This window comes from Sceloporus occidentalis, unplaced genomic scaffold (genome assembly GCF_023333645.1).
Source record: "Sceloporus occidentalis isolate IW3139 unplaced genomic scaffold, rSceOcc1.0.p SCAF_259, whole genome shotgun sequence".
Lineage (NCBI taxonomy): Eukaryota > Metazoa > Chordata > Lepidosauria > Squamata > Phrynosomatidae > Sceloporus > Sceloporus occidentalis.
The window spans coordinates 264,281-291,735 of NW_028317239.1; the positions used below are offsets into that span (position 1 = coordinate 264,281).

General features: G+C 44.3%; 1 protein-coding gene across 1 annotated transcript; it reads left to right on the top strand.

Annotated features, from left to right (window-relative positions):
* Positions 1–9,624: 9,624 nt before the first annotated feature.
* On the top strand, positions 9,625–24,300 carry LOC149275889 (mitoferrin-1-like). Its single transcript, XM_089504198.1, has 4 exons — positions 9,625–9,735; positions 17,321–17,549; positions 17,855–17,911; positions 23,798–24,300. The coding sequence occupies exons 1-4, from the start codon at positions 9,670–9,672 to the stop codon at positions 24,298–24,300; spliced, it is 855 nt and encodes a 284-aa protein (XP_089360324.1). The 5' UTR covers positions 9,625–9,669.
* Positions 24,301–27,455: the final 3,155 nt, after the last annotated feature.

A 27,455-nucleotide genomic window follows, 5' to 3' on the forward strand; every position in this document is an offset into this window, starting at 1 on the left:
TATACCTATTATTTCTTTGTTAACTCTCACTAACCCCACCACATTATGTCCTCTCCTCAGATTTTATACCAATGTTTCAGGGAATACATGCTATCCCATGGTCAACGAAGGGCAGATGAAAGGTATGGCAGCTGTAAAAAATAAGAATTCAGAAAGAGGGTCAAGTTGCTCAGTCATCATACAGTCCATTATATATGTTGATTTCTATGACATTCACATAATGTGAAGCAGTTCTCTTATATTCTGAACCCATGGATGCATTAGAACACCAAGAATACTATGTAATAAAATGTTGTGGTGATTTTAACAACATGAGACTATGTCAAAAACAAGCTGTGCTGCAGCATTAATGACATCATATTCTTTTCATCAACTTTAAAATGAATCTAGTTCTATATAATAACTCAACCCATGTATTGGATTAATAAGCCCTGTGTCTCTCTATAAAAGTCAGTAATGCTAAGTAAGGCCAAGTAGGGCAGCTACAGTGAATGGAAGACCTTAACAGCAGAAGCTTGGCAAGAATGTGGGGGGAAGGATGGGATTCCTGGGAATTGGGGTTATTATTAGAGGTTGAGAATTATAATGGTAGTTGAGAACCTAGGCAGGGGATGAATTGGTGCTACATGGGACTACATGGGAGTTTACTGCACCTGATTGAATGAAAAATGGAAATAGCTGTATTAGCCCAAAAGAAAATGTTCCAGCCTATTGACCACTTAATTTGTTTTTATAGCAATAACACCACTTTTCACTCTTTTAAGAAGAATAATGTACAAAACCTCCAAAATATGGAATTCCAACCAGCTTCTTTTTTTTGGTCGCCTCACATGCAATTCGCACAGAACTGTAATATCGGCATATATCAACACATTCCAGTACTCGTGTCTGACGGGCTCTTTACTTGCCAGCCCCAAGGTAAAAAAAAAAAACCCAGGTTTACCTAATCGTGCCGGCAATGGGGAAACAATACAGCATTTCAGAGAACGTCAGACTTGGGAGTCAAGCCCAGCAATTACATCTGTGTTTGTTTGTTTGTGATATAATAACATAAGGCAAACCGGTTCAGACACTTTTGTAAAAAAAAAAAAATGATAAACAGCATGGGATCGCAGGCAAATATACTCTCTGTTGCTTCCTGTTTATTTATTTATTAAAGCAAAGAAACAAAAATTCTACCAATAGAAAAAATATTTGTAATACTAATTTATTCTGGGGCTGTCCTGGTGATAACAATTTCATTTATGAAAAGCCAGTAAGGGAAGAGGCTGAGTTTGAAGGTTGAAGGGATTGTCCGTCAAACCTTAAGATATGAGAGATGGGACTGAATAAATCTCGCTGATTGAACTATACATCCTATATAGGGCCAGCCAAGGTCTTCCTGCAGCAGAAGCACGCTGGGGTTGAGTCTTCATAATGTATAGTGAAGTCAAGGAGCTGAAACACAACTTCCCTGCCAGCTGTCCAGTCAACTCTCTCTCTTTAGCGAATCAAAACAGTAATAAAATGGAAAAAAATACCAGGAACACACAATGTGGTATAATGGCAGGAGTAACACCTGGAGTTGAGGGGTGGTGTGGAGGCTAGTCTTTCTCCTTGAGACAATGAGGGAGTAGACCTTAAGCATGCTGAGGGCCAACTTGTTCAGGTTCAGGAGGTCTCAAGCAAACCACAAAGCTGCCATAACATGACGCAACACATTAGGCCACCATAAATAATAGGTTGAAAGAAAGGGAAAGGGAACCAGGTCAAATCTAGAGCTGTTAGATGTAGTAGACAAGGGTGAACTACTATTGTGACAGCGGACACAAAGCGATGTATGCTCAGTTTTTCAATAAACTCAATCAAGGGCATGAAGCACCAACAAAGAGACAATAATGCACTCCCAATGTATTCATCCCTATTCCGAAGCCTCTCTGCAACTGCTTGGGCCAGTGGCATGTTAGCCTTTTAGACAGGTGCCATCAAGCTGGAATGGATGCAGAAAAAGTTGATCTACATAGTGTTTCATAGTGTAGGGATTTCATAAAAGACTTTTTCGTGTTTAAAAAGATAACACGACTCTTCCTTTAAATGTGCCTTAATCAGGGCTCTGTTAATAATGTGTCATATATCTTAGTATGTCACAAAGTTACATAAGTTTTAATGAAGCCACTTACAAGAAGTAATAGGAGCTATGCAAAAGACTGATCAACTATTTACCTGTGCTTCCGTGTGCAGTTATTCCTTAGAAATTCGCAAAAATGAGTCTGAATGTAGTTTAAATATAAATTTTTACTTGTCACGTGTTCCTGTTTGCCCGAAGACTCAACGGCTGCATTCCTGCGTGAATTAATATTGTGTTCTACAACGTTTATACGCTTTATACTTCTTAAACAAGAAGAAGGGCTGTACTGCACCTCTTCACCGTTACCCCTCTTTCTTTCTCTCTCTCTCTGGGGCATTGTGAGGATCATTCAAGATTAGAACGATTGAACAAAAGTTAAATTACTCTTCTCACACATGAAAATACATTATATATAACTCTGCTTACACAGAGTACACGCCATGTGCACACATTGAAAATCCTGTGCATACAAATTACACAACCCATAGACATACACTGTAAACTTGGGAGGTTGTTTTTTTGTTTTTTTATTTTTGAATTGGGCTAGTAATACTTTGTAACTACTACTGAAAGACTCTCGGACCTACATTAAGCTCCAAAGGGTCCCTAAACTGTTTTCTCTGCATTTTTAATCTAAAAGGAATCTGAATAAACCAGGGATGGTCAATGCATTCCTATTGGATTGGATGTGAGTGTTTCTGATAAAGTATGAGAAGTAATCTTTAGAGATTCATTATAAATATTTTCTTTGTACTTTATACCTATATTCACATACGGGTGAAACATGAGTGCCAGGCACATGTGTCTGATTATGTGACATAACTGTTAGAGGGTCTTTCTGGAATGCTAGTGCGCATACCTGGGAACTTTTAGGCTCCGGCTACCAGGAGCCCCCTTATGCGGGATGCGTCCAGGGCTACTTAAGCTTCGTTGACTCTGGGCCTAGTTTTAAGGGGCAGAAAAATTTAATTGTTTAAACTGTGGGCTAATGTAATTAATATAATTATTGTAATTAATATACCCTGGCCTATTTTTTGTTTCAATCTGCTTTTAGTCCCTGACATCTAATTTCATAACATGTACCGTATTGGCTCGAATATAGGCCGCACTTTTTTCCCCCACTTTAAGTCTTTAAAGTGGGGGTGCGGCCTATATTCGGGGTCTAGCACCCGACGCCCGGGACATGTAGTCCCGGGCGCCGGGCAGGCAGCGGGGTTAGGATACAGATCCCCCGCAGCGGTGCAGGGGACCTGCATCCTACTCTCTGATACGCTCAGACAGCCTCCCCTGCCAGCACTTTCCACGGGGGGGGGTGCCAGCACGGGAGGTTGTCTAAGCGCATCGTGCGGACGGTTGCCGGCTGCGGAGGTTGTTTACCCGCATCGCCGCAGCCGGTGACCGTCCGCACGATGCGTTTTACCTCTGCCCCCAAGACTTACCAGAGCAGACTCCCGGGTGTCTTGCGGGGCCGGCGGGGGACATCTACGCAATACGCGTATACAAGTTGTATACGCGTATTGCGTAGATGTGCCCCGCCGGCCCCGCAAGACACCCGGGAGTCTGCTCTGGTAAGTCGGGGGGGGGGGCAGAGTGGCAGCATATCTCGGGGGGAGAGGAGAAGGACAGTGGCAGCATATCTCGGGGGGGGGCAGTGGCAGCATATCTCGGGGGGGGGACAGTGGCAGCATATCTCGGGGGGGAGGACAGTGGCAGCATATCTTGGGGGGGAGGACAGTGGCAGCATATCTCGGGGGAGGAGGACAGTGGCAGCATATCTCGGGGGGGCAGTGGCAGCATATCTCGGGGGGGACAGTGGCAGCATATCTCGGGGGGGGCAGTGGCAGCATATCTCGGGGGGGACAGTGGCAGCATATCTCGGGGGAGGAGGACAGTGGCAGCATATCTCGGGGGAGGAGGACAGTGGCAGCATATCTCGGGGGGGGAGACAGAGTGGCAGAATGTTTTTCTGGTGCTTTTTTAAAAAAGCACCAAACTTTTAGGGTGCGGCCTATATACGGGGGCGGCCTATATCCGAGCCAATACGGTATTTAAAATTCACACCCTTTATATTATAGCTTGTTTTATTCAGCGTATGTGTTAAAAACGTATGTTGAATTTTTTTTTTACATGGTTATGCCTATATTGGATAACATCCATTTATTATGATAATTCTTTCCATTAAAATATTCTTTTTTTGCTGTGCCTTAGTAACTTTTTAATCTGATAGATTCATAAATGTAATTGCATGATACAAGGTCACGCATGACCGCAAGCAAGGGGCATAGGGGGCACTTATCACTCTTTGGATTTTTACAAGATAAATTTTATTTGGGCAGAATGTCGATATTTTTTGAGGGTGTAAAGTGAATGTAGTGAAGTTTAGGAAACGAGGAGGCTGTGGTTTAAGAGGAGTAAGTGGCAGAAAAATAATGCAGAGGAAAATGTAAGCTTTGACCCCTGGGAACTCTTCTGCAGACCCGGACAATGAAAGCAAAATAATTTCCTCATTTTATAAAAGCCCTGCAAGGGCGGTCCTGTGATTATAAATTTTGTTTCATGTTAGACGTGTTAAATACATATTAATTTACAAGAGCATGCGACAGCTTGTTACATGTGTGTGACTCCTACTGTAATCAATTGCAGGAAGCTGTATAAAACCTTTTTAATTTAATACATTCAAATAATTTGTGATGGGTTGTCATTGATTGATGTAAAAAGGTAGCACCAGGGCCAGTCTCAGTGGCAGGCAGATACATAGGGTGCCTGAAGCAGGGGGCAAGCCCAGGTATAAAGAGACAAGTCACGAATGAGGACTTAACTCTCTCATTTGTTTTTATCTGTAAACGAATGAACCAAAAACCTAGCAGGTCACTCTATTGGGCAATCAGGCTTCACAGCTGGCCACTGCTCTGCACTGCACAAATCTCCCTTGTGACTGGCCCATGTACACTATCAAGAACTGTGCCTAGCTATTTCAGATTCCGTAGCAGGTTCAGATGCCTGGTTGGTTGGTAGCTGACCGGTCCACATACTTACAGGTAATTCTGCTCCAGGAATTCAGCATGCACTGGATATAAAATGTAACATGCGCCTGTGCGTATCCAACTGGGTTGCTGAATGCTCGGCCCTTGCTGCCAAGACCACTTAGTCATCCCCAGTCAGGCCCTGAGCCATAGTGAACCTTACCTTGCACACAGGGCCGGCCCGACAATGGAGCCAAGTGGGGCAACCGCTCCAGGCGGCACTTTTGAAGGGGCGGGACTTTGCCGCCCCAAGCCCTTTTTTTTTTTAAAAAAGCGAAAGAGAGAAAGGGGCGCCGAGTGGTTTTCGCTTACCAAGCTGTCAGTACCCGCTCGGCGCCCCTCTCTCTCTCCTCTGCGGTGAGTCTCCCTGTTCGGTCTCAGTGCCGGCTTGTAATGCTGAGCCGGCACCGAGACCGAACAGGGAGACTCGCCGCAGGACTGCTGAACGGTAAGTACAAGGGGGGGTGGACGGAGGGAGAGGAAGGGTAGATAATGGGGGGGGCGGCAGGGACGGAGGGAGAGGAAGGGTAGATAAGGGGGGGGGGGGCGGCATTTTAAAATTCGCCCCAGGCGGCATTTTGCCTTGGGCCGACCCTGCTTGCACAGCATGGCCTTCAAATGCAGTGGGGGCAGATAGGACGCTGAGTCTAGATATATCACTGCTTTCGAGATGACCCATAACTGGACTGAAAGCACGTCTTGCTCATTAGTTTTCATTGTATTGTTAACTAGAAGCTACACCTGTTAATTAACTATATTATTAAATAAAACAACAATGTACTCTATAGGCATTCTCTGTATATGACATATCTAGTTTCATGTCCGTCTATTGCATAATGTCACTCAACTTTTTACAAAAAACCCCTTCTGCCAAAGATGCAAATTACTTTCCTCTAATCTTAAAGTCTCACAAAGAAACTAGATTCTTTTCCTTCAAGCACTAAATAATGCATGGTATAACGTAGCATAGCATTGTACCATTTTCTGTCAAGGTATAAAATGTAGGACTTGGGGGAAGGGACTTGCTTTAACCTACAGAATGTATACATTAGGTTACATAAATATGAATTACATTTTAATCAATATTGTTGGTACAGCTCCGGGAGCAGTTTGCATGTGGACAATATGGTTATTTATATATTAAAGTCATTCTTTATTTACGATATTACTTGAGTAAATATAATCAGTTTTGCTGTATGACAGTGACATCACTTGCATTATGTCAGTTTGCTTAAAGATATTTGTGATAATAGTTTCATAGACAAACTATATGAGTGTTTTAATAAAATTCAAGTAGAGGCCAGGAAGTGCATTACATTGTCCTACTTGGTACTATGATTCCAACGCCAGGTATCACTGGAAACGCGGAAAAAAATGTATGAAATGTATAAAAAAGTATAAATGTAAAAAATGTATAAAACATTAAATAAAGAGATATATAACAAATGGTTCTCTTCATATTTCTATTCATGGCGTCTGTGGTGGGGAAATTGTTAAGGGATAATATCAAGGAATACATTTTGCCGAACAATTTCATTACTAAGAGACAACAGTTTTATGAAGGCCACAGTTTTATGAAGGACAAATCAGACTAACTTCTGTAACGAACAAAGTAGTCAGTTCAGGATCCCAGGGTTCTGTTCTAGGCCCATTGCTATTTAACTGGGTTACAACATTAATAAGGGGAATACAAAAACCTTAGTTGTGAAGAAATGTTAAAGGATTTCCACCTAAATCAACAAAAATGTTTCTTTACAGTGAGAACAATAATAACGCTCCTCCTACAAAGGTTGTGGCAGGCCCAGACTTGGAAAGGTGGGCCACTGACCAATAGTGCCCCATATTTACCAGATCATGGTGTATGAAAATGTAGTGTATGTCATATGGCCACCAGTGGCCTTGACATGTCATCCCCAATCAATCAGCCTCTGGCTGGATGATATTTTAGTAAAGAATATACAGGCATACAACGGGTTATAAGTACATGATTAGCTATAGCTTGGTAATCCAGTGAGAAATCAGATTGCCATTTTGGATTCCAAATTTCCCCCTTTTTGGGGCACAAATTCTTTAGAAGGCATTCTCCTTTAGTGGGGCTGTCAGGGGCAGTAAATTGTCCGTTTATGTCAGAAGTCTTATTTTCCAACTGCAATTATACCATAATATATATATATATCCATGCATGGCAGTGTCTATTCAAGTAAGGCTGTAGTGTTCGTTTAACTGCATGCTATCTTCCTTTACTTATGGTAGTTTTCATAGGGAGTTATTCGCCTCCCTCCCTCTTCCTATCTTCAATGAAAAGGGTGTAACCTTGTAAACTGGTAACCAGCTTTGAGTAAAACACATGTTTCAGCAATGCCATCAGAAAAGGTTCATTTATGAATAATATACTGTCTTGACCTATGTTCATAAACAAACCTATTGCATTCTGACACTTTTATTATTTTTTTTCACAAGTATTGTACCATTTTTGTACCTCTAATGCACTCGGTTTTGTGGACTACAATTCCAATGAGCCATACTATCATTCTGTGTCATGACAGCTGTCATCTAAGGATGCTCGTTTGACAAAAATTGTAATATGTGATTGTGTTTTTTAGTTTTTTTTCTTATTGGTGGAGGGGGTGGTGGATTGACAGAAGGGCGGCACCATTGATGTCACAGTCCTATTCATGTATCTTAAGAGTTTTGACTTTTTTCCTGCACGAGGACCAGCTGATCACAGAATAGATCATCATGCAGCCATTTTTTGTGTGGAAACATTTGGTTTTCTTTTTACAGTCAGTGAAGCTCAAAATTAGTCACTGACTAATGAACAGCATTGTCTAAAGTGCAAACATGAAGTGTCCACCATTAACGGGCATAAGCAAGGGAGAAAAAGTTGGATGTTATTTGCAGAAATGTTTTTCCTTGTTCACGTATAGCAATTGCATATGGTGGACCCTAAAGTGTCGCCACATATGGCACTATGTGATTGTATCATAGGGTCCACTTTGCACCTATGTATCCCAAATGTGGTTGGCACTGAAAGGGTTAAAGAGGACGCTTTATGAAAAGGTTTTTCTTTGGTATTAAATAGCGTTGTATACAATACTAAACAAATCTCCATGCACATTATATATTTATCCTTGGGGGCTGAGACGGGATAGACCTGTACCGCGACTGGAAACACCCGCCAGACATTGCTTCCTTCCCCCCATAACCACCAGGAACTTGAGTCAAAGACAGGCGGAAACACCGCTCCTCAGGAACCTCGGTGACACTGAAGCATAGTAATAGTGATTTACTGTCCTGACAAGGACAGCACCGAGACTTACCCCAATAACAAGACAGACCTCGTATTGAGGTAAAACAGGAACAGACTTCATTGGGAACAGCACAGATATTTTTACAGACAACATAATTGGATCAGGAGTATAATCCCATCAACTACCAGACAGCCCGGTGCCTCCATACAGTTCTATGGCCAGCAGTGCCCAACTGACAAAGAGTCACTATTTCAGGTTTATCCCGAGGGAGCAGTGTAAATCCCGGGGTACAAATGGAGAGCTCAGGGTCCGAGGATGCCATGTTCCAGTCAGAAACGTCGCCAGGAATAGTCCCTGTGGTAGCCGGGCCAGAGTTCCATAGCCGTGGCTGCATAAACCCTGGGTGCTAAAGATGGGTAATAAAACCATGGTTCCCAAATGAGGAGCTCATTAACCACCTCTGACTGAGTGTTGCCCATCACGAGCACGATGTAACACAAAAAGAGCGGAGCCTGAAAGTTCCCAGGTATGTTAAACAGGGCATGGTGCGGTTTACCAGAGGATGAATGGAATTTTGGGTAGACAGCAGCTAGCAGAGTTGTCGAAGGGTGGTTGTAATAGTGTTTCAGGTAAAGGGCAGGTAGAATCTGCAGAGATATGGGGAACAGGTATGGTTAGGCTATTTAGTCTCCTTATGAATTAGGGAGATAACTAGAGTTTATGAATAATAGCAGGGCCTGCAAAGCTGCATGTAGCTAAAAGTAAATAACATGTGCTGCCATCATGTGATCATTATTTACAGCCGATAAAAACACTCCATAGACAGCAGTCCAAGTAGAATTAGGTATAGATGCCTGCACACACACTAAAATAGCGACCGCTAATACTTTTTCCCGCCTTATTACCACGTGACGTTGCTTACGGGTCACTAGCGTAAAAGGGACTTCGAAAGGGGCGGGTTTGATTGGAGTATCCAATTAGCGGCGCCCTTTTCCCCTCACATCTCCAAGGTAGAGGGACGCTGTGGTCACCGCTGGTTGGTTTCCAGTAAACCACGCCTTCACTGTAACGTCAGGCTGGACTCTGAGGGCTGGTGTGTAGCAATTTGGCTTCAGACAGCGGGTAGTGCTTGGGCTGCTTAGCACGGGGAGCTGCGGTGCATTAGTGCATAGCTAGCCAGTGTATGGAGTTGCGAAGTACCGGACTTCCCGTGGAGGGAGTCACCGCCCTTCCAGGGGATAATGACGACTACGAGACCTTACCGGCTGGGGCATCCCCTGTTACGCATATGCTGGCTGGTGCGGTGGCGGGGGTCCTGGAGCACACCGTAATGTACCCCGTGGACTCGGTCAAGGTGAGAGCGCTAGGGGGCGTGGCCGTAGTGACAGGTGTCATGGCGCAACACATGGAGACATGGCATGCATGGGATATGGCATAAGGAAGTGAATGCTGTGCAGCTTTACAGACACTTTATGCAAATGCCGGCAATGCGTTTCATAACACAGACCTCTGCTATCTTACATAGAAAACTTTGTGTGCACGTTTATTAATGCTTCCAGGAAGTTCGTGTATAGATACATACATTAGATTTATTATATATATATATATATATATATGTGTGTGTGTCTCTTCTCTGCTGAAACTATTTCCCTAAAGAGTATTTACAACACTTTCCATCCTAAAGCCTTATTTAAAACTGCGACCTCGTAACTTTTATTATGGCTTAGAAGCCGATTAAATAAATTCTGCTAAAATCTGACCTGCGCGTCTGTGCAATAGTCTGATTTATTTTTTACCGTAATGACGGGTCTGTCGCTCCTAGGTATGTGAAGTGATTATTCTGCTTAGTGATATAGCGCTCTCATCCCCAGCTTAATATAATGCACGGTTATTCAAACTCCATACATCTTGTGTGACCTCTACCAAAACGTATAGAAGATTTAATTCACCGAGCAGATCTGTGGCTTCCGGTTATGATATCGTATATGTTCTATATAGCGATGCTTTATGGGACTTCAACTTTATATGTAGTTTCAGGTCACGCTTCGTTCTGGCAACTGAATATCACCTTTCCACCCCCCATTCTGACCTTTGTCCCTGGCTGCCCTCTCTCTATCTCTCTTTACTTTTCAGTTCTGTGTACTCTTGCGCTTCATTACCGCACTTCATATCAGTGAACGCGACAGAATTTTTATTAACTCCAACAATTGGCCATAAGAGCTTGCGATCTAGTGGTTACAGTGCCTGGGTTTAAAGGGACAGTTTAATGTCTCTGGAAGCCCCAGCACACAAAAAACAAAAATAAAGTACTTACCTGAGATAGAAACTGCTGTCCTCCTTCTCAATGGTCGGAAGATTCTTGCCGCTAATTGGCTCCTTGACGTTGGAAAGCGCTCCCAATGACGTCAGTCATTCAATAGGACCTGTTGGGGTTTCCGACCGGCTGGAAGTTAAACATGAAAAACCACTTACTGTGGGATGCGGAATGATTGCTTGGTATGAAAAACTCTGCTGTGGAGTTTATTCGCTAAGGTGGGAGATAAGAGAGTAGTTGCAGTTTCATCTGCCTGACCTCTGTATGCGTTATAAAGGGTTATCCTGGCAAATCACCCCATAAGAAGGGCTGAGCTGGCCATGCATAGTTGGGCCGATGAGGGGACTTCCTAAAAATCTTAATGATATAAGCTTTGTGCAGGGCCATCAGAGGAGTTCTTGGAACGTAGGCTCCCTAGGGTTGCCCCTTCGGAATGTAAAGTGAAGCCAAAAGTTTAATGTCTGCATTAACAGCCTCGCTGTGTAGCCCGGCCGAGTGCGTCGCGTTCTCTAACCGTTTCATTAATCCAGTATTATCGTTTCTCTGCCGTTTGTTTGCAAATTTACCAATGTGGCAAAGAGGACTTTTTTTGTTTTAAAAACTTTATCTCATTTGACCAGAAATGCTGATAATGGCCAGTTTCATCGGGCTGGTATGTTTTGTAGAAGGAGAGCTGTAGGCCACACGTGTCCCTAAATATTCAAAGCAATGTTCTAAGATAGATTTATCGCTGTTCCAAGCATTCTGAGTTTGGCGCTCTTAACCTGGTAATGATACCAATGTATTTATTATCACTTTCATGCATTGTTAGTCTTCTGCAGTAAACACTTCATCATCTTTTATTTATATAGAGCCCACAGTTTACTCGGCGCTTCTTACAGTCCATACATTCTAAGGGTCTGACAAAACTAGAACGGACAGACTAAGGCAAACCAATACGTTGGGTAAAGAGAGCCCGGCTCAGGAGCTTACAATCTAGAGATTTGTTACATCCCTTTACATGGTTGTGGACTGGTGTTGATGGAATAATTTTGTCTTCACCCGAAATGTGGATAGCAAATAGTATACTTGCCCTGCATTTTACTCCATGGCTGTGTTTGTTTAATCTGGTTGCCAGTCTTATAGCCCAAACCTTCTTTTCCTCTCTAATGTTTTATAAGTACCCGTGTTAATTAATTGGCCAGCAAATGTATGGATTGCATTTAAGTCTTACGTTTTGTTTTTTTCCTTCAACTTATGACCTAATTGAGAGCGCCAGCGAGTTTTATAGCAGTATTAAAATGAGAAAGAATTAACGCAAACGCACGTAGGAGGTGGGGAGAAGAGAGACCCGCTTTTATGAACTGGTAGTCTATTTGGAGGTTGAGTAGAACTGAGAATGTCAGAGACTGTTTAAAGGGGCACTCCAGCCATTGTATGCACTTTAGGGACTGCCCATTGTCCTTAAGGGGTTAAAAGCATTTGGAGAAGAGGGCACAGGTATAGGGCATGCAGTGTAACGCATTTTAAGTTTTATTCTGCGTGATACATGGAGCCGGTGTAGGGACTGCTACCTTGGGGCAGAAGATGAGTAATGGCATGATGGGTCCCTCCAAAAGATCCCTCAGGACCAACTTTTTCAGGGAAGCCCGTCCTCCTACCTCCCTTCCTAATCCCTCTGCTGCAATGCTGTCTAGCAATATTTATCCATCTAGTGCAGGGGTGGGCAATTAATTTTCCCATGGGGCCACATGAGAAATTGGAATGGTTTTAGAGGGCCAGACCTCTACAAACTACAAACTCCGAAGCCTTGTCCATTTTGTTAACTTATGTGCTGTTTAATAAAGTTATTCAAGCCTACGTCATTGGTAGAGGTGCTTGAATAAGTAAGGCCTGAATAACTATTAGCACAGCACAGAAGTGAACAAAATGAACAAGGCTTCGGAGTGCATACCGTATTTTTCGCTCTATAAGACGCACCTGCTGATAAGACGCACCTAGATTTTAGAGGAGAAAAAAAAGGAAAAAATATTTTGAGCTAAAAAATGGGCTAAAATATTTATTACAATAACTGAATAAGCTATGAACACAGTAAGACACGCAGTAAGACACACACAGACACAGTAAGACACACACAGACACAGTAAGACACACACAGACACAGTGAGACAGACACAGACACAGTGAGACAGACACAGACACAGTGAGACAGACACAGACACAGTGAGACACACACAGACACAGTGAGACACACACAGACACAGTGAGACACACACAGACACAGTGAGACACACACAGACACAGTGAGACACACACAGACACAGTGAGACACACACAGACACAGTAAGACAGACACAGTGAGACACACACAGACACAGTGAGACACACACAGACACAGTAAGACACACACAGACACAGTAAGACACACACACAGACACAGTAAGACACACACACACACAGTAAGACACACAAACACAGTAAGACACACACACACAGTAAGACCTCCCTCCCTAACCCCCCTTCTCAGTATCTCCCCTCTAACTCCCTAACCCCCCCTTCTCAGGATCTCCCCCCCCGCCCCGGTCACTTACCTTAAACTCCTGTGTTGGAAGCGTGAGGCGTTTGTCTCGGGTGCCGGCGCTTCACTGCTGATCGCCGGCGTCTGACGTCATATGCCGGCGCCCAGCGTAAAGCGCCGGCACCCGAGACAAACGCTTCCAACACAGGAGTTTAAGGTAAGTGACCGGGGCGGGGGGGACACCGGACTCATTGGTGAGTCACCAGGACACTCTTTGCGGGCCGGTCCGAGCTATTCAGCGGGCCGGATGTGGCCCGCGGGCCGTGCTTTGCCCAGGTCTGATCTAGTGTTTACATTGGGGTACATTTACGCGGCTGGTCCATCAAAAAGTTTGGCACTTCTGCTTTCTGTGTAACGTTCCTTAACTCCTTCTAGATTATAAGACGCTTGAGGAGGACGCTCCTTACCTCTTCGGAATTTATTGGAATTGGAACTTGTTTCTGGAGGTTCTTGTCTTCGTAGGCCTTAAAGGTCAGGGGTTCTGTTTGTAGCGCAAATATTGCGAGGGCTAAAACTTTTTTTTTTTTTTTAAATTTACTTTTGGTGGTTTGGAGAACTTCTATTGTACTGCTTCTTAGGAATAATGGTGGCTCCTTGATTCCTAGGATTTGGTAGCCGCTGCTCATGTGCATCTGATAGCTGGGCCTTCTCCTGCGTATAACATTTTTCTCTTTTTCAATTTATTTTACTAGCACTTTTCTGGGTCCTTATTTAAACATTTCTTATTTTTTATGATACTAAGTTGTTTTTATTATTTTTTTTATTTTATTTGACCTGCTGAGTAGTTTCTCCTCCTTGCGTGCGCCGGAGCCTGTCTCGCAAGTTGCTGCCCCATGGCCTTACTTATCAGGATAAACCTGGAGCAACTTTGGCATGAAGTGTGAGTGTTCCTTATGCACTAAAAGAACAAAAAATGGTTGAAATCAGTAAGGTGAAACTGCAACTTGTAGACTATCCTGCCAACTCCCTCCCTGTTGAACCCAAGTGTGTTCACCTCAGCACAGGTAGTTAAAGGGGAGCTTCCACAGCTCTTAGCATGACTATATATTATTTTTAACAGTACCTGGATTGTGTCCTTTTGTGTTCTTAATCGATCGAATTGTTTTAGAGACGTTACATTAAGGGGCCGTTTTGCTCGAGTGAAGCTATATTGGTAATCACTGCCATGCGTTCATTTAGTGTCTCGGGATGTAAAATAAAGAAAGTTTTGTTTTAAGTATCAGATCTATATTAAAACTGTCTAATCTTACATGGGGTCATTTAATTGGTGACTCGTATTACAGCTTCTGTCTGGAACATGTTCCTTTTTGAGGGGCGTACAGATGCTTTGTTTATTAAGTGCAGGTCTTTTTTGTTGTTTCGGGGTGGGGGGTATGTATTTACAGTAGGAACTGGTAAGAGTTGCGCATGCTCTGGCGTCGGGCTTTTTTTACGCATTGGTGTACCTGAGTCTTAAAGCTCCGTCCGTTAGTCTGAATTCCCCTCGTCCTCCGTTTAATCTCGTTCTTTCTTTGCCTCCCTGATATAGATGGAATTCCCTTCAGGACAGAGGCTTCTTTCTGTCATTCCACGCAGGGCCGACCCAAGGCAAATGCCGCCCCCCCCCTTATCTACCCTTCCTCTCCCTCCGTCCCTGCCGCCCCCCCCCATTATCTACCCTTCCTCCCCCCCCCCCCTTGTACTTACCGTTCAGCAGTCCTGCGGCGAGTCTCCCTGTTCGGTCTCGGTGCCGGCTTGTAATGCTGAGCGCAGGAAATCTTCCGGCACTCAGCATTACAAGCCGGCACCGAGACCAAACAGGGAGACTCGCCGCAGAGGAGAGAGAGGGGGGGGCGCCGAGCGGGTACTGACAGCTTGGTAAGCGAAAACCACTCCGCGCCCCTTTCTCTCTTTCGCTTTTTAAAAAAAAAAAAAAAGAAAAGGGGCTTGGGGCGGCAAAGTGCCGCCCCTTCAAAAGTGCCGCCTGGAGCGGTTGCCCCACTCGGCTCCATTGTCGGGCCGGCCCTGATTCCACGTCTCTGATTTATCTGTAGATAAATTCAGTTTATCTAATAACGCAGCGCCAGCTACCTGCCGATGCCGGGCATCTCTTTGGCAATATTAGGGTTAAAGGAGCAGCGGAATGCGTTAATGGCTGACTTTGAGGTTTATTTTGGGGATAAATCCAGTTGTCGTACGGGAAGTATGCCAGACTCGCTGTTTGGAAATACCAGAACTTCCCTAGACAGGCATGTAGGAAGCACTTGCAATGTAGTGGATTTCCACGGTTAGCTTTCCACGAAAAGGGAATCAAAAGAAACTCGTCAGAAGTGTTTAATCTAAATGGGTCTTGGCAAGTCTCGCGTCTCCTGGCAGCCGTTTTAATTGTTTGATGCGTTCTGTAACAAGATCATTAAATTCCGGTGTAAGAGCAGATAAAAGTCTTAACGAGGCTTGTGTTCCTAAGTGCTTAAGTCTCGCTGTGATCCCGCTAAATACCGGTTTAATAACACGCGCCTTTTGCGTGGAAGGATGCGTCGTCGCTCCTGCTCTGACACTACTCGGGGAAGGTGTGATGGGCAGGAGAGCGCTTCGTCTGCGTGTGTTTAATGGGCAGGAGCGTTCCAGCTTCTCTACACTATGGGGACCCATTTACGGTGGATTTACTGCCAGGGGATCAAGTTATTGCCCGATGTTCTTTTGTACGGGCACTGTGGGCAAGCTAATGTCAATGGTCTGGTTATAAGGAATCTCGCCCCTCAACCTGCCCATTTACACCGTAGGGGGGCTGTGCTGAAGCGGAAGTGCCTTCATGGCTCGCTGTACCTGGTGCTGCGGGGATTTCTGAGTTAGGCCGTGACATCATAGCTCCCTTGGGCAGTGGTGTCGGTGCCTGGCGCACGCAAACTGCTGGCTGCTATGATGTCAGGAGGTCGGATTAATATCTTGGCGTGCTTCGCTGACCCTTTGCTGCTTGACTATTTACTTTCTGACGGATCTAGCTGTAGGAACGGGTGTTTCTGAGGACGCCCTGGACCCCTGCACTGCTGATCAGCCTGAAGGACCTCATGCTTTACATTAAGCTTTTGTATCTGTGCGCGATCTGTGCTTTAACGTGGTGTAATACTTCCTGTGTGTAACGTCCTTTAACAGATCGCCCTCCCTTCTAGGTTTGGTTGATGGTCGGTTGGCTCACATTAGGTTCCGCTGTAACTAGTCCTGGAGCCAATCTGTAACAGGCAGTATTTGACTTCTCGTTGTGATGGGATTCACCTGGAATAAAACTCCCATCATTCCAAACTACATAGAAACTAGCTAGAAACTATTAAACATCTTTTTCTTTTTTCCTTTTTTTATTTTTTTTATATATTACTAGCTGCTGTAGGTTTGATTGATTGTGTTGCGTGGGCCGCACCAAAAGAAAAGTATAGAATATCAAATTCATTTAAAGCACAGAACAGATAGCAGAAGCATTTAAAATACACAATTCTCCGTTATTTGCAATCCGAAATAATCTGAATAAAAGTTATATTGTGAGCTGTGGGCTACCTGAACATTACGTCTTTCTTTGATATGTCGCAGAATAGGGAATAGATTTTTTTTTTTTTTTCCTCCCCTGTAATAGTGAATAGAATAGAATAGAGAGGATCTGTCACTATGCTCTGTTGGGTATAAACATGCTTGTAGGCTTCGTGCCAGCTGTGTCTGTTTGGGGTATTTCTTTGCTGTGTTCTTGCGCACGGGCCTTATGGATGGGGTAACTGGTTCTTATCGGCTTGTCGTGTTCAGTATGTCAGTTCCTAGGGCAAAGCCTGGCCTGCTGAGAACATTGGGCATTCAGAAATTAATTTTGGGAGGGTATGTTTTGAGCACATCGTGTACAGACAAGCCCAGTAACGTGAATATACAATAAAGCAGGAACGACGTCTGTACCCGTTTCACCTATTCTGGATAATCTGATTTATGCAACACGTCCCTGCCAAGCCGTGCCGTGCTTATACTACCACTTGGGTCTCCTTTCTCCGTTTAGATGTTTTAAATGCAGTGAGGGCTAAACTTACTTTTTTTTTTTTTTGCACTGTTTTCCAGACCCGAATGCAGAGTTTGCAGCCAGACCCCAAAGCCCAGTACAAAGGTGTTGGGGAGGCCCTGAAACGCATGGTGCGGACGGAGGGTTTGCTGACGCCCCTAAGGGGGATCAACGTGACGATGCTAGGAGCGGGCCCGGCCCACGCCTTGTATTTCGCCTGCTACGAGAAGATGAAAACCACTATAGGAGGCGTGATCAATCACGTGGGCAACAGCCATGTGGCTAATGGTAAGGCAGCTTTACGTGCTTTTTATTGGCGCGTATTATGACACGTATGACACAGGAGGCTGCTTGTTAATCCGCCGTGGAATCTGGATACACGCGTCTCTGGGTTCTGCCGATGTAGAGGTTTATAGAGGTCAGCAATGCACAGTTTGACATTGAAATGCACTTGGTTGGTTTTTCCATCTTCTGCCTTGTATTTCCTTGTGGTTTTGCCCCGGATGGGCCGCTATTAACGCGTGTGATGAATGTTTCTGCCCAGCGCTAGGGTTTTCCCCGAGCTCTGTGACTAATGCTGTATTTGTTCATAGGGGTTGCAGGAAGTTTGGCAACGCTTCTTCACGATGCCGTCATGAATCCAGCGGAAGGTATTTCATTCTCAATCTTTTCTGTTTTTGTAGAGATCGGTTAACCCCTCCATGACAATGGCTGGTTTAATTTTTCCCGTCGTGTAGTGTCAGTACCACGGGGTGTCGCTCTTCCTGGGACAAGGACCTAGAACCGAAGAGGTTAAGATACCTCCTAACCCCTCCTACTCCTCCCTATAAGAGCCCCGGCAACCCTCATACCTCCAGTTTTTTCCTTGTCCCTTGTCAGGGACGGACCTTGTTCCTTGTTTTCTTTCTCGTTGGTGGGGCACACGGGTTGTGTCCGGGGGTTCCCTCCGATTGCTCCCCGGGTGGTGAGCAGAGCGAGGAGTAACGGACGTTACGGAGCCGTTTAGACGCCGCGCTCTTATGCCGGCAGGTTTTGGAGCATGCGCACAGCGGTGGAACGCACGCCAGAGGGCGCTGCGTTCCACCAAGAGTACTGACACGCTATTGAGCATGCGTGATTCAGTTTCTCTTGTTCAGGGCGCGACAACTAACTGGTTTTCGCATATATATAGCTGTGCTGCCCAGTCTGACAGCAGAGGAGCTTGTCACCACTGGGATTTCCGTGTCACCAGCCCCCCACACGGATTGAGGAGTTGTAAGGTAGGATTTGGTTAATCTTACCCTGTCAAATCCTCTGCCTTGTATTTTTTCTACTAAAATTTTTTTTTGTTTTTTTGTTGTGTTTTATATTAGATGTCTGGTCCGGTTTCACCAGATAAGCCGGATAAAGAGAAATCTTTTACACCTGCTCCAAAAAAGGCTGTGGTTAAAACCAAACATTTATCGTGCACTGAATGTGCCACTCCGTTGCCGGATGGTTGTAAGAAGAAATTTTGCAATGCCTGCTCTGCTGAGAGTTTGGCAAAAGAAAAACAAAAAGACATGCAGTCTTTTTTAGGTTGGTTCCAGGACAACCTGGCGCAAACGTTTGAAACGTTTAAAGCAGCAGCAGCTACACCTGTGGAACCCGTTAAACTTAAATCCCACAAACGTAAGAGGGTATCATCCCCTCATTCTGATTTATCCTCTGGGGAGGTTTCTAGTTCATCCTATTCAGCTTCATCTAGTGGGGAGTCAGAGGATGAGACCAATTTTCCTCCACAGGAGCTGCGTAAATTTGTTAAGGAAGTCTCACGGCTTTTTCAGGATTCAGACCTGTCAGCGCACCCCAAAGGGTTGCCCATGTTATCTCACATGCAGAATCTCATGTATAGAGAGTGGAATAATCCAGGCAAAAGAGCCTTTATATCAAAGCACTCTAAGCAGCTTTTTTACCTTCAGGGCGATGAAAAATGGGAAGATATCCCTAAAGTAGACGTCCAGATAGCCCAGCTTTCCAAACGTACGACCATTCCCATTAGTGAAGTGGCTGGTCTTAAGGATCCTATGGATAAGAGGGCAGAAACGTCTTGCAGACGGATTTACCAATCATCTGGATTCCAGTGTAAAGTGGTGTTGTCTAGCGCATCTGTGGCTAAAGCGCAGGGTGTCTGGTTGCAGTCCTTAGAGGGCAGTCTTTCAGAATCTATGGATGAAGGTTTGTCTAAACTATTTAAAAACCTGACACTGGCTAATAGCTTCCTGCTGGAAGCTGCAGAAGAGGGCCTTAAGCTTTCAGCCCGTAACATGGGTTTGTCTTCCGTTGCCAGAAGGGCATTATGGCTACGTTCCTGGGCAGCAGATACTGCCTCCAAATCTACTCTATGCGATCTGCCCTTTGAAAGAACCAAGCTATTCGGTTCTTCCTTGGAGGAACTGATCAGACACATGTCTGATACTAAAAAGGCACTTCCTCAGGATAGGAAAAGCAGATGGAACAAGCGATACCAGTATAGACCTTCCAGGCCTTTTCAACCAGTTTTCAAGACTCAAGCCTTTCGTAAACAACACGAGAGAAAGTTTCAGGAACACCCTAAGAAACCAGAGGGTAGGAAGTTCTGACGGTGTTGGAGGTCGTCTGCAATGGTTCCTACCAAAATGGAGGCAAACCACAAACAATTCCTGGGTCCTCAGGATCATTGCGGACGGGTACAGGATAAAGTTTTCCAGTTTTCCTCGTCCTCTGTTCCTGATTTCGTTTTACCCCTCTCAGGTGAAGAACTCAGCACTGTTTGCCGAAAGCCTTACCCTTCTAAAAAAGGGTGTCATAGAGCCTGTTCCAAAGTATCAGGAGTTTCATGGAGTTTATTCCCGTCTCTTCCTGGTCTCAAAGCCGGATGGGTCCTTCCGTCCAATTCTGGATTTAAAGAAAGTCAATGCGTATATTCCTTACCGTCACTTCAGAATGGAATCCATTCTCACGGTTACCCGTCTGTTGAGACAAGGGGACCTTATGGTTACGTTAGACCTAAAAGATGCCTATCTCCATGTGCCTATCGCCATAGCCTCCAGGAAATATCTCAGGTTTGCCATAAGAGTCGGGACAAGAGTTCGTCATTTCCAGTTTACTGCTCTCCCTTTTGGCCTGTCGTCAGCTCCTCGGATCTTCACAAAGCTTTTAACTCCTATTGCAGCGGCTTTACGGAAAGAGGGGATCACAGTCGTCCCTTATCTAGACGATTGGCTGCTAAAAGCAAGTTCTTCTCAGGAGCTCCGGGCACATCTCAGCTTTACGACCCGATGCTTGGGGGAACACGGCTGGATCATAAATTACAAAAAGTCCAACCTGATTCCAACTACGAAGATCCAGTTTCTGGGGCTCATAGTGGATTCCGTCTCTTCGAGACTATCTCCCGCGCTCCAAGATCAAGAAGATAAAGAATCAGGTTTCCTTTCTGCAACAAAATCCAACCCTTTCCTTCAGGTTGGCTATGAGTATCCTGGGCAGTCTTACAGCGTGTATTCCGGCAGTAAGCTGGTCCAAAGCGCAGTTGAGACCCCTGCAATGGGACATCCTACAACAGTGGTCCAGGAGACCGGAGGATCTAGATGTTACCTTCATGGTATCCAGGGAGGTTTTACTCCGGCTGAATTGGTGGAAAGCGAAGGAGCGCCTCACCCAAGGGCGATCTTTTCTACCACGTCATTGGGTCACCCTCACCACGGATGCCTCCAAGGTAGGCTGGGGAGCTCATCTACTCGACCTCTGCAGTCAGGGCAGCTGGTCCTTAATCGATCAAGCCCAGTCATCAAACTTTCGGGAACTGAAAGCTGTGTTCCTGGCACTCAAGACCTTCGGTCCAAGATTACGGGGGAAAGCTGTGAGAATCCAGTCCGACAATGCCACCACAGTCTCATATATAAACAGACAGGGTGGCACCCGGATTCCAAGGCTACAGGACCTTTCAGACCATCTCATGCGCTGGGCCCAAAGAAACCTGGAGGATTTAGCAGCGACACATATCAAAGGAGTAGACAACTGTCTGGCAGACGATCTCAGCAGATCTCGTTGCTCCCAAGCAAACTGGTCCCTGGACAAGAGCATTTTTTCTCTCCTAGTTCAAAGATTCGGCCTACCAGATATAGACCTTATGGCGACCAGACAAAACAGGAAATTGCCAGTTTTCGCCTCCCTTTACAGGCAGGACAATCCCCCCTGCTAGACGGAATGTCAGTGGTTTGGTCTTTCAAGATGGCTTATGTGTTTCCTCCAGTAGCCATGATTCCTCGGATCCTCCTAAAGATTCGGGTAGACAGAGCCAGGGTTTTAGCTATTCTCCCTTATTGGCCGAATCGAAGTTGGTTTTCGGAGCTGCTCAGTATGGCGATTTCAGTATGGGAGCTGCCAGTTTCCTCCCATCTTCTGGGAAAACAAGAACCTGTCCAAGGATGTTCTTCTGCAGTTCAGATTGACGGCCTGGCTGCTGCAAGGATGATCCTCCAGAGCAGAGGCGTTTCCAATTCTATGTCAGAAATCCTCTTGGGTTCAGTACGAAGATCTACGTCCACTATTTATCTTCGAGTCTGGAATAAATTTCTCCACTGGTGTGTCTCCAAAGGTTTGGATTTCTCTTCTCCCCCCACAAGTTCTGTTCTGGATTTTTTGCAGGAAGGTTTTTCAGCGGGTCTCACAGTCTCGACGCTTAAGGGACAGGTTTCAGCCCTGAGTCATTTTCTCCTGTCGGAGTTGGTGTCCCAAGTTCTCGTCAGGCGTTTTTTTAAGGCTGCCATCATTCAACGGCCTCCCAGACGTTCGCATTTTCCCTCCTGGGATTTGTCATTGGTCCTCCAAGCACTCTGCTCTGAACCATTCGAACCTTTGGAAGAGGTATCTCTAAAAATTTTTATCCCTCAAGACGGCTTTTTTGGTGGCCATTACCTCAGCGAGGAGGGTCAGTGAACTTCAAGCTCTTTCCGCGGCTCCAGAATTTACTATTTTCCACCAAGATAAAGTCGTCCTGTATGTTAAACCTTCTTTTTTGCCCAAGGTTATCTCTGAAGCTAATGTCAATCAGCCATTAATTTTGCCCTCTTTCTTCCCGTCTCCTTCAACTCCGGAAGAATCACTCTGGCACACTTTAGACGTCCACAGAGCTCTACGAATTTATATAGACCGCACTGCCTTTTTCCGCTCCATGGATCAATTGTTTGTTAATTATTTTGGTAGATCCACAGGCAATGCGGCCTCCAAGCACACGATATCTCGATGGCTTTCCGACACTATTTGCTTAACCTACTCTCTCAGTGGTCAGGTTCTTTCATCCCGCATTACTGCTCACTCCACCAGAGCTATGGCTACATCCTGGGCTGAAAGGTCTTCGGCATCTCCAGAAGAAATATGCAAAGCAGCTACTTGGTCTTCCTTTCACACGTTTATCAAGCATTACCGGCTAGACATCTTCTCCTCCTCTGATGCTGACTTCGGGCGTAAGGTGCTTCAGGCAGTTACCTCGTGACCGTTTCTTCCCCACCCAGGAGGGGTCATCCTGCTATATCCCCGTGGTACTGACACTACACGACGGGAAAAATAGTAATTTTACTTACTGTAAATTCTTTTTTCCTTAGTGTAGTGTCAGTACATATATCCCTCCCTGTGCATTTTTGTATTAAAATTATTTTTTTTGCAAGCTATCTTGTGTTTCTTGGTACTTTCTGGAGGTATGAGGGTTGCCGGGGCTCTTATAGGGAGGAGTAGGAGGGGTTAGGAGGTATCTTAACCTCTTCGGTTCTAGGTCCTTGTCCCAGGAAGAGCGACACCCCGTGGTACTGACACTACACTAAGGAAAAAAGAATTTACGGTAAGTAAAATTACTATTTTTTTGTACCCTTGGCTGTTTTGTAAAATGGCTGTTTTAACATTTCTGTGGTGCTCGTGTTTAGCTGTAATTTTCTTCTCTCTCACTTACTGAACCCACACAAGTTAATATATTGGGGGTTTTTTTCAGGACAAGAAGGGCTTTCTTTAGATACCAGATCACTTCCTACACCCGTTTTTAAGTCATGACGTGCCTGGCACGTCAATTGTCATAAAGGGGTTAAGCATACTGTTACACTATTGTATCTCCTTGTGCCTTTTCCCAGTAGGTGCTACCTACTCCCCCCCCCCCCCCCAACACTTTAGAGTTTCTTTTAGAACCTCGTTTACTTTCTCAGCGGACTTCTTTCTAACGTAAGGCAGACGGCACCGCTGGGCATCCGGGTGCTGCTGCGTGTGAAGTTGCAGGGTTTTTCGGGATGGATCCCTGCTTCGTCCTGGCCTTGCTGCCATTCGGTTGCTAGTCAGGCCAACGTGCAAATGATCTGAAGGCTGTGAAGCCTCTGTAGAGACTTGGAGTGGGGGAAACGATCATGAATAAACTGTTCCTTTAAGCTTGCTTAATATAAAGCTGATTTCAACATTAGTATGTTAATCATTGACTAATATGCTCTTTTCTTTCTTTTTGCTATGTCATCTTCTGGATTTGGTCCACGTACTCTTTATCCATGGTATTCTATCAGTGGTAAAACAGAGAATGCAGATGTACAACTCTCCCTACAGAAACATGCTGGACTGCATTCGGGCTGTTACCAAAACAGAAGGAGTAGGCGCTTTCTATCGCAGCTACACCACTCAGCTCACCATGAACATCCCCTTTCAAGCCATTCACTTCATTACGTACGAGTTCACTCAGGAACGGCTCAATCCGCAGAGGCAGTATCACCCTGGCACACACATAGTGTCTGGAGCCATTGCCGGGGCAGTGGCCGCTGCAGCCACTACTCCTCTGGATGTGTGCAAGACTCTACTCAACACACAAGAATACGTGGTCGTTAGTTCTGCTCACGTCAACGGACACCTCTCTGGCATGGTCAATGCTTTTCGGACGGTGTACCAGTTGGGCGGCGTAGCAGGGTACTTCAAGGGAGTGCAAGCCCGGATCATATATCAGATGCCTTCCACCGCCATTGCGTGGTCTGTGTATGAATTCTTTAAGTACTTTCTAACCCAACACCACTTGTAAGCCTCGGACTGACTGTACACCGGAGACCCCACGCTAGATGGGCAGAATCATTGCGCGAGAGGGAACGTGAAGAGTCGGCTATTTTTTTTTTATTTATTTTTTTTGCCGCGGGTGCAAAGCTGCCATATAACGTTATTGCATTTGGAGCAAGTCCCGCCGGATACCAGCTAGTCGCAACGTGGGCTTCATTTCAAGATTATGGAAGACCCCAACATGTGGTTTAGGGACAGGACGCGTTGGGTCGTATTTATAAAGAGCAGTCCCGGTAGTAAAATACTAAATGTAGGCGATCAGAATCATTCCATTTCTTTTCATGGTGATTGTTACTCAAAACTGCTTTTTATAAATATGGTCTGTTGAATGCCCGCCGCAGGGGGTGTTGTGGAGTATATTGCGTCTCATTCGTACCTGACATGCAAAATGGGGGGGTAAAGGTGTCTACCGTCAACTTAAAAGCTCTTGCTAACGCTTCTACGGATAATGCCACAATGAGTGATTAGCGAATGTGTTGGCATTGTTGTTGTAATCTATTGTGACTCCAGCAGTGCTGTGTAGTTCTTCCGCTGTAACGGCAGACTGAGCTATTTAAAGAGACTCGCCGTTCACGCTTTTGAAAATTTGTGCACGTGGCGCCCTTTCCCAATATATATTTTATTTACATATTTAATATTTTTAATAGAATTTTTAAAATGAACTCCGCACAAGTCCATTGATTTTTTTTTTTTTTTTTTTTTTTTTTGGGGGGTATTTTTAGCATCGATATTATTGTTGAACAAATAGAAGCTGCACATTAACACTGAAGTTTATATTCTCGCTCGTGCGACCTTGGGTTGCATCTCATTCAGTGTAAAAATGTTCGTAGAGATTAAATCTATATTTTTATGTATATAATATACAGTATAATCAATGCGTGTACACAGGGTGGTCCTGTTTTGCAATTAATTTTTGTTTAAGTCCCATATTACCAAGTTTTGATATGTTTTATTCCCTAAAACTTTTGATAAGTTCTCTTAAGGGGCTTGGTAGAGAGGATCACTTGTCCATTTAAGAGCTTTTTGTTTTTTTAGCCAGGCTGTGAGCTTTAGCTGGTGGGCTTCTTCCATAGACCACCAGCCCAAGTGGACGTTGGTAGAGATTATATTCTAGGAGCTGCTCATGGACTTTACGGTGCAAGCATGTGGACCACGAGACCCCGAACTGGACCTGGGTTCATCTTGGTGAATACTGGAAGTTATTACAAAAAACTGCCTAATTTGGGTAAACTTTGGGTTTAACGCTTAGATCCATAAATATGAATTATGTCAAAGTGCAGAATATTGTGCTTTTAGCAAAAAAAAAAAAAAAAAAGTGCTTATTCTTTAACTCCCGTAGAATGTATGATTTCAGGGTTATTATTGGCCTTTGGAAAGCCTATATCATGGCTTCTAATAAAGGAAGCTGCTGCTTTAAAATGGATGTGTCCTAAAACATGGAAACGGGTCTTACGCCAATTAATATATACATTAACCGATAAGAGCCGCGCTGTGCCTGCAGGTCCAAGTACGTTTTTATTCCGGTTGCAGTAAAACCAAATTTAAACCAAAAAAAATGTGCGACGGAGATGACCATTAATATTGTAAATGGGGTGAAGTGACCCCAATGATGAGTGGAAATATTTAATCCCTGGTGCCTTGTAATGCTGACGTGTATGAAGACAGACACCCTGATTGATAGGCCCTCATATATAATGTAAACATTTCGCAACTTTGCATGTATTTTCCTTACTGAAATGCAATATAATTACACCGAAATATGTATGCAGTTATGTATGCTGCAGCTCTATTATTTTGTTTTATATATAAATCTTTAAACAGTCAAACTTTTTACAAAAGGGGGCATTTTCTTTTTCCTCTCACCTGTGAGTGACAGTTCAGCAACATCGTAACATGAAACATGGCTTGCTTGCTTCCTAGCTGTGTGTAGATTATTTTTTATATAGTGCCATCATATTCCAAAGCTCTGTACAATGCGTGTTGATACATAGACAAGGGGGGGTGGGGGCAATTGCCTACTTGGCATAATGTTTGCCATATTAGCATTCAGGGCGAGGGTGTTTTTTTTTTTTTTTTTGTTTTTTTTTTTTTTTTTTAAATTATATTTTTAATAAAAAAAATTAGACAAAATTAAAACAGCCAAACTATACATCCCTCTCCGCGTAAGTGTGATGCTTTTCACAAGAGAGAGAGATACCACAGCACGCAATACATGCATAAGAGGACCATCCCGCTCGCTTATATTGGGATATCGGGGGCCATTCAATATCCTGACTTCAGGAAAGGAGCCCTTAGCCCTTCATAAACAAAGAATAATTTTCCACAGAGCCGTACAATTTAAATATGGAGTTGTTGACAAACAAATATATACACAGCTGGTATTGCCGACCCAGCGACGAGTCTCCGATCGAGCCTCATGCTACTTTCATACAAAGTTCCTGGCAAGAATAGTCGGCTTATGAGAGCCCCGCTTGTGATCTCACAATCTTTCTCCCCCAGTGGGGTATTTTATATAGGAGTCTATAGCTTTCTCTTCTGGTACCGAATCTTTTACCCATGCTGCTTTCTCCTGTGCTGGCGGAGGCGTCTTTATTGCCGCATATGTGTCGCTTGGTGTATACAGGATGTTTACAGAACGCTTGTTACAACGCAGGCCATAAGGGACTAAATATAATGTGCTAAGCATAATATAAAACCTGAGATGTTTGTTTTTCTTTTCAGTAAGTAGTTAAATTTTATATAGGAATATAGGAACCAATGCCAGTGCCAACAATTTTTTTTTAATTTTTTTTCTTTCTTACATTTAAATCTGCGTGACTTTGGTAATGAACTAACCGATCCGGATTGTATCTCGTGCACACCGTTGAGTTCCGTTCGGGGTTCAGTACAAAAACTCATGTGATGTGAACGATTTAAATAATTAATTTCCATACAGTTACAAAGGAGTTAAATGTGTTTTTCTGACCCCTTTTAGCTTGCAATCGTTTGCATGTTCATCTAAAGAGATTTAAATAAAAAAAAAACTGAAAATTTACTTATTCAGCAATTCCAAATGCCGGTCAGAATCTGTTTAAACTAGAGTGATGGAGAATGAAAGCCGGATTCTGTTTAGTTATTAGATAT

Bases quoted from the DNA above. Each gene is read 5' to 3' on its own strand.
- LOC149275889 (XM_089504198.1), top strand. From the start codon at position 9,670: ATGCTGGCTGGTGCGGTGGCGGGGGTCCTGGAGCACACCGTAATGTAC. The intron at 9,736-17,320 runs GTGAGAGCGCTA...ACTGTTTTCCAG, and splicing joins ACCCCGTGGACTCGGTCAAG to ACCCGAATGCAGAGTTTGCA. The intron at 17,912-23,797 runs GTATTTCATTCT...GTATTCTATCAG, and splicing joins CGTCATGAATCCAGCGGAAG to TGGTAAAACAGAGAATGCAG.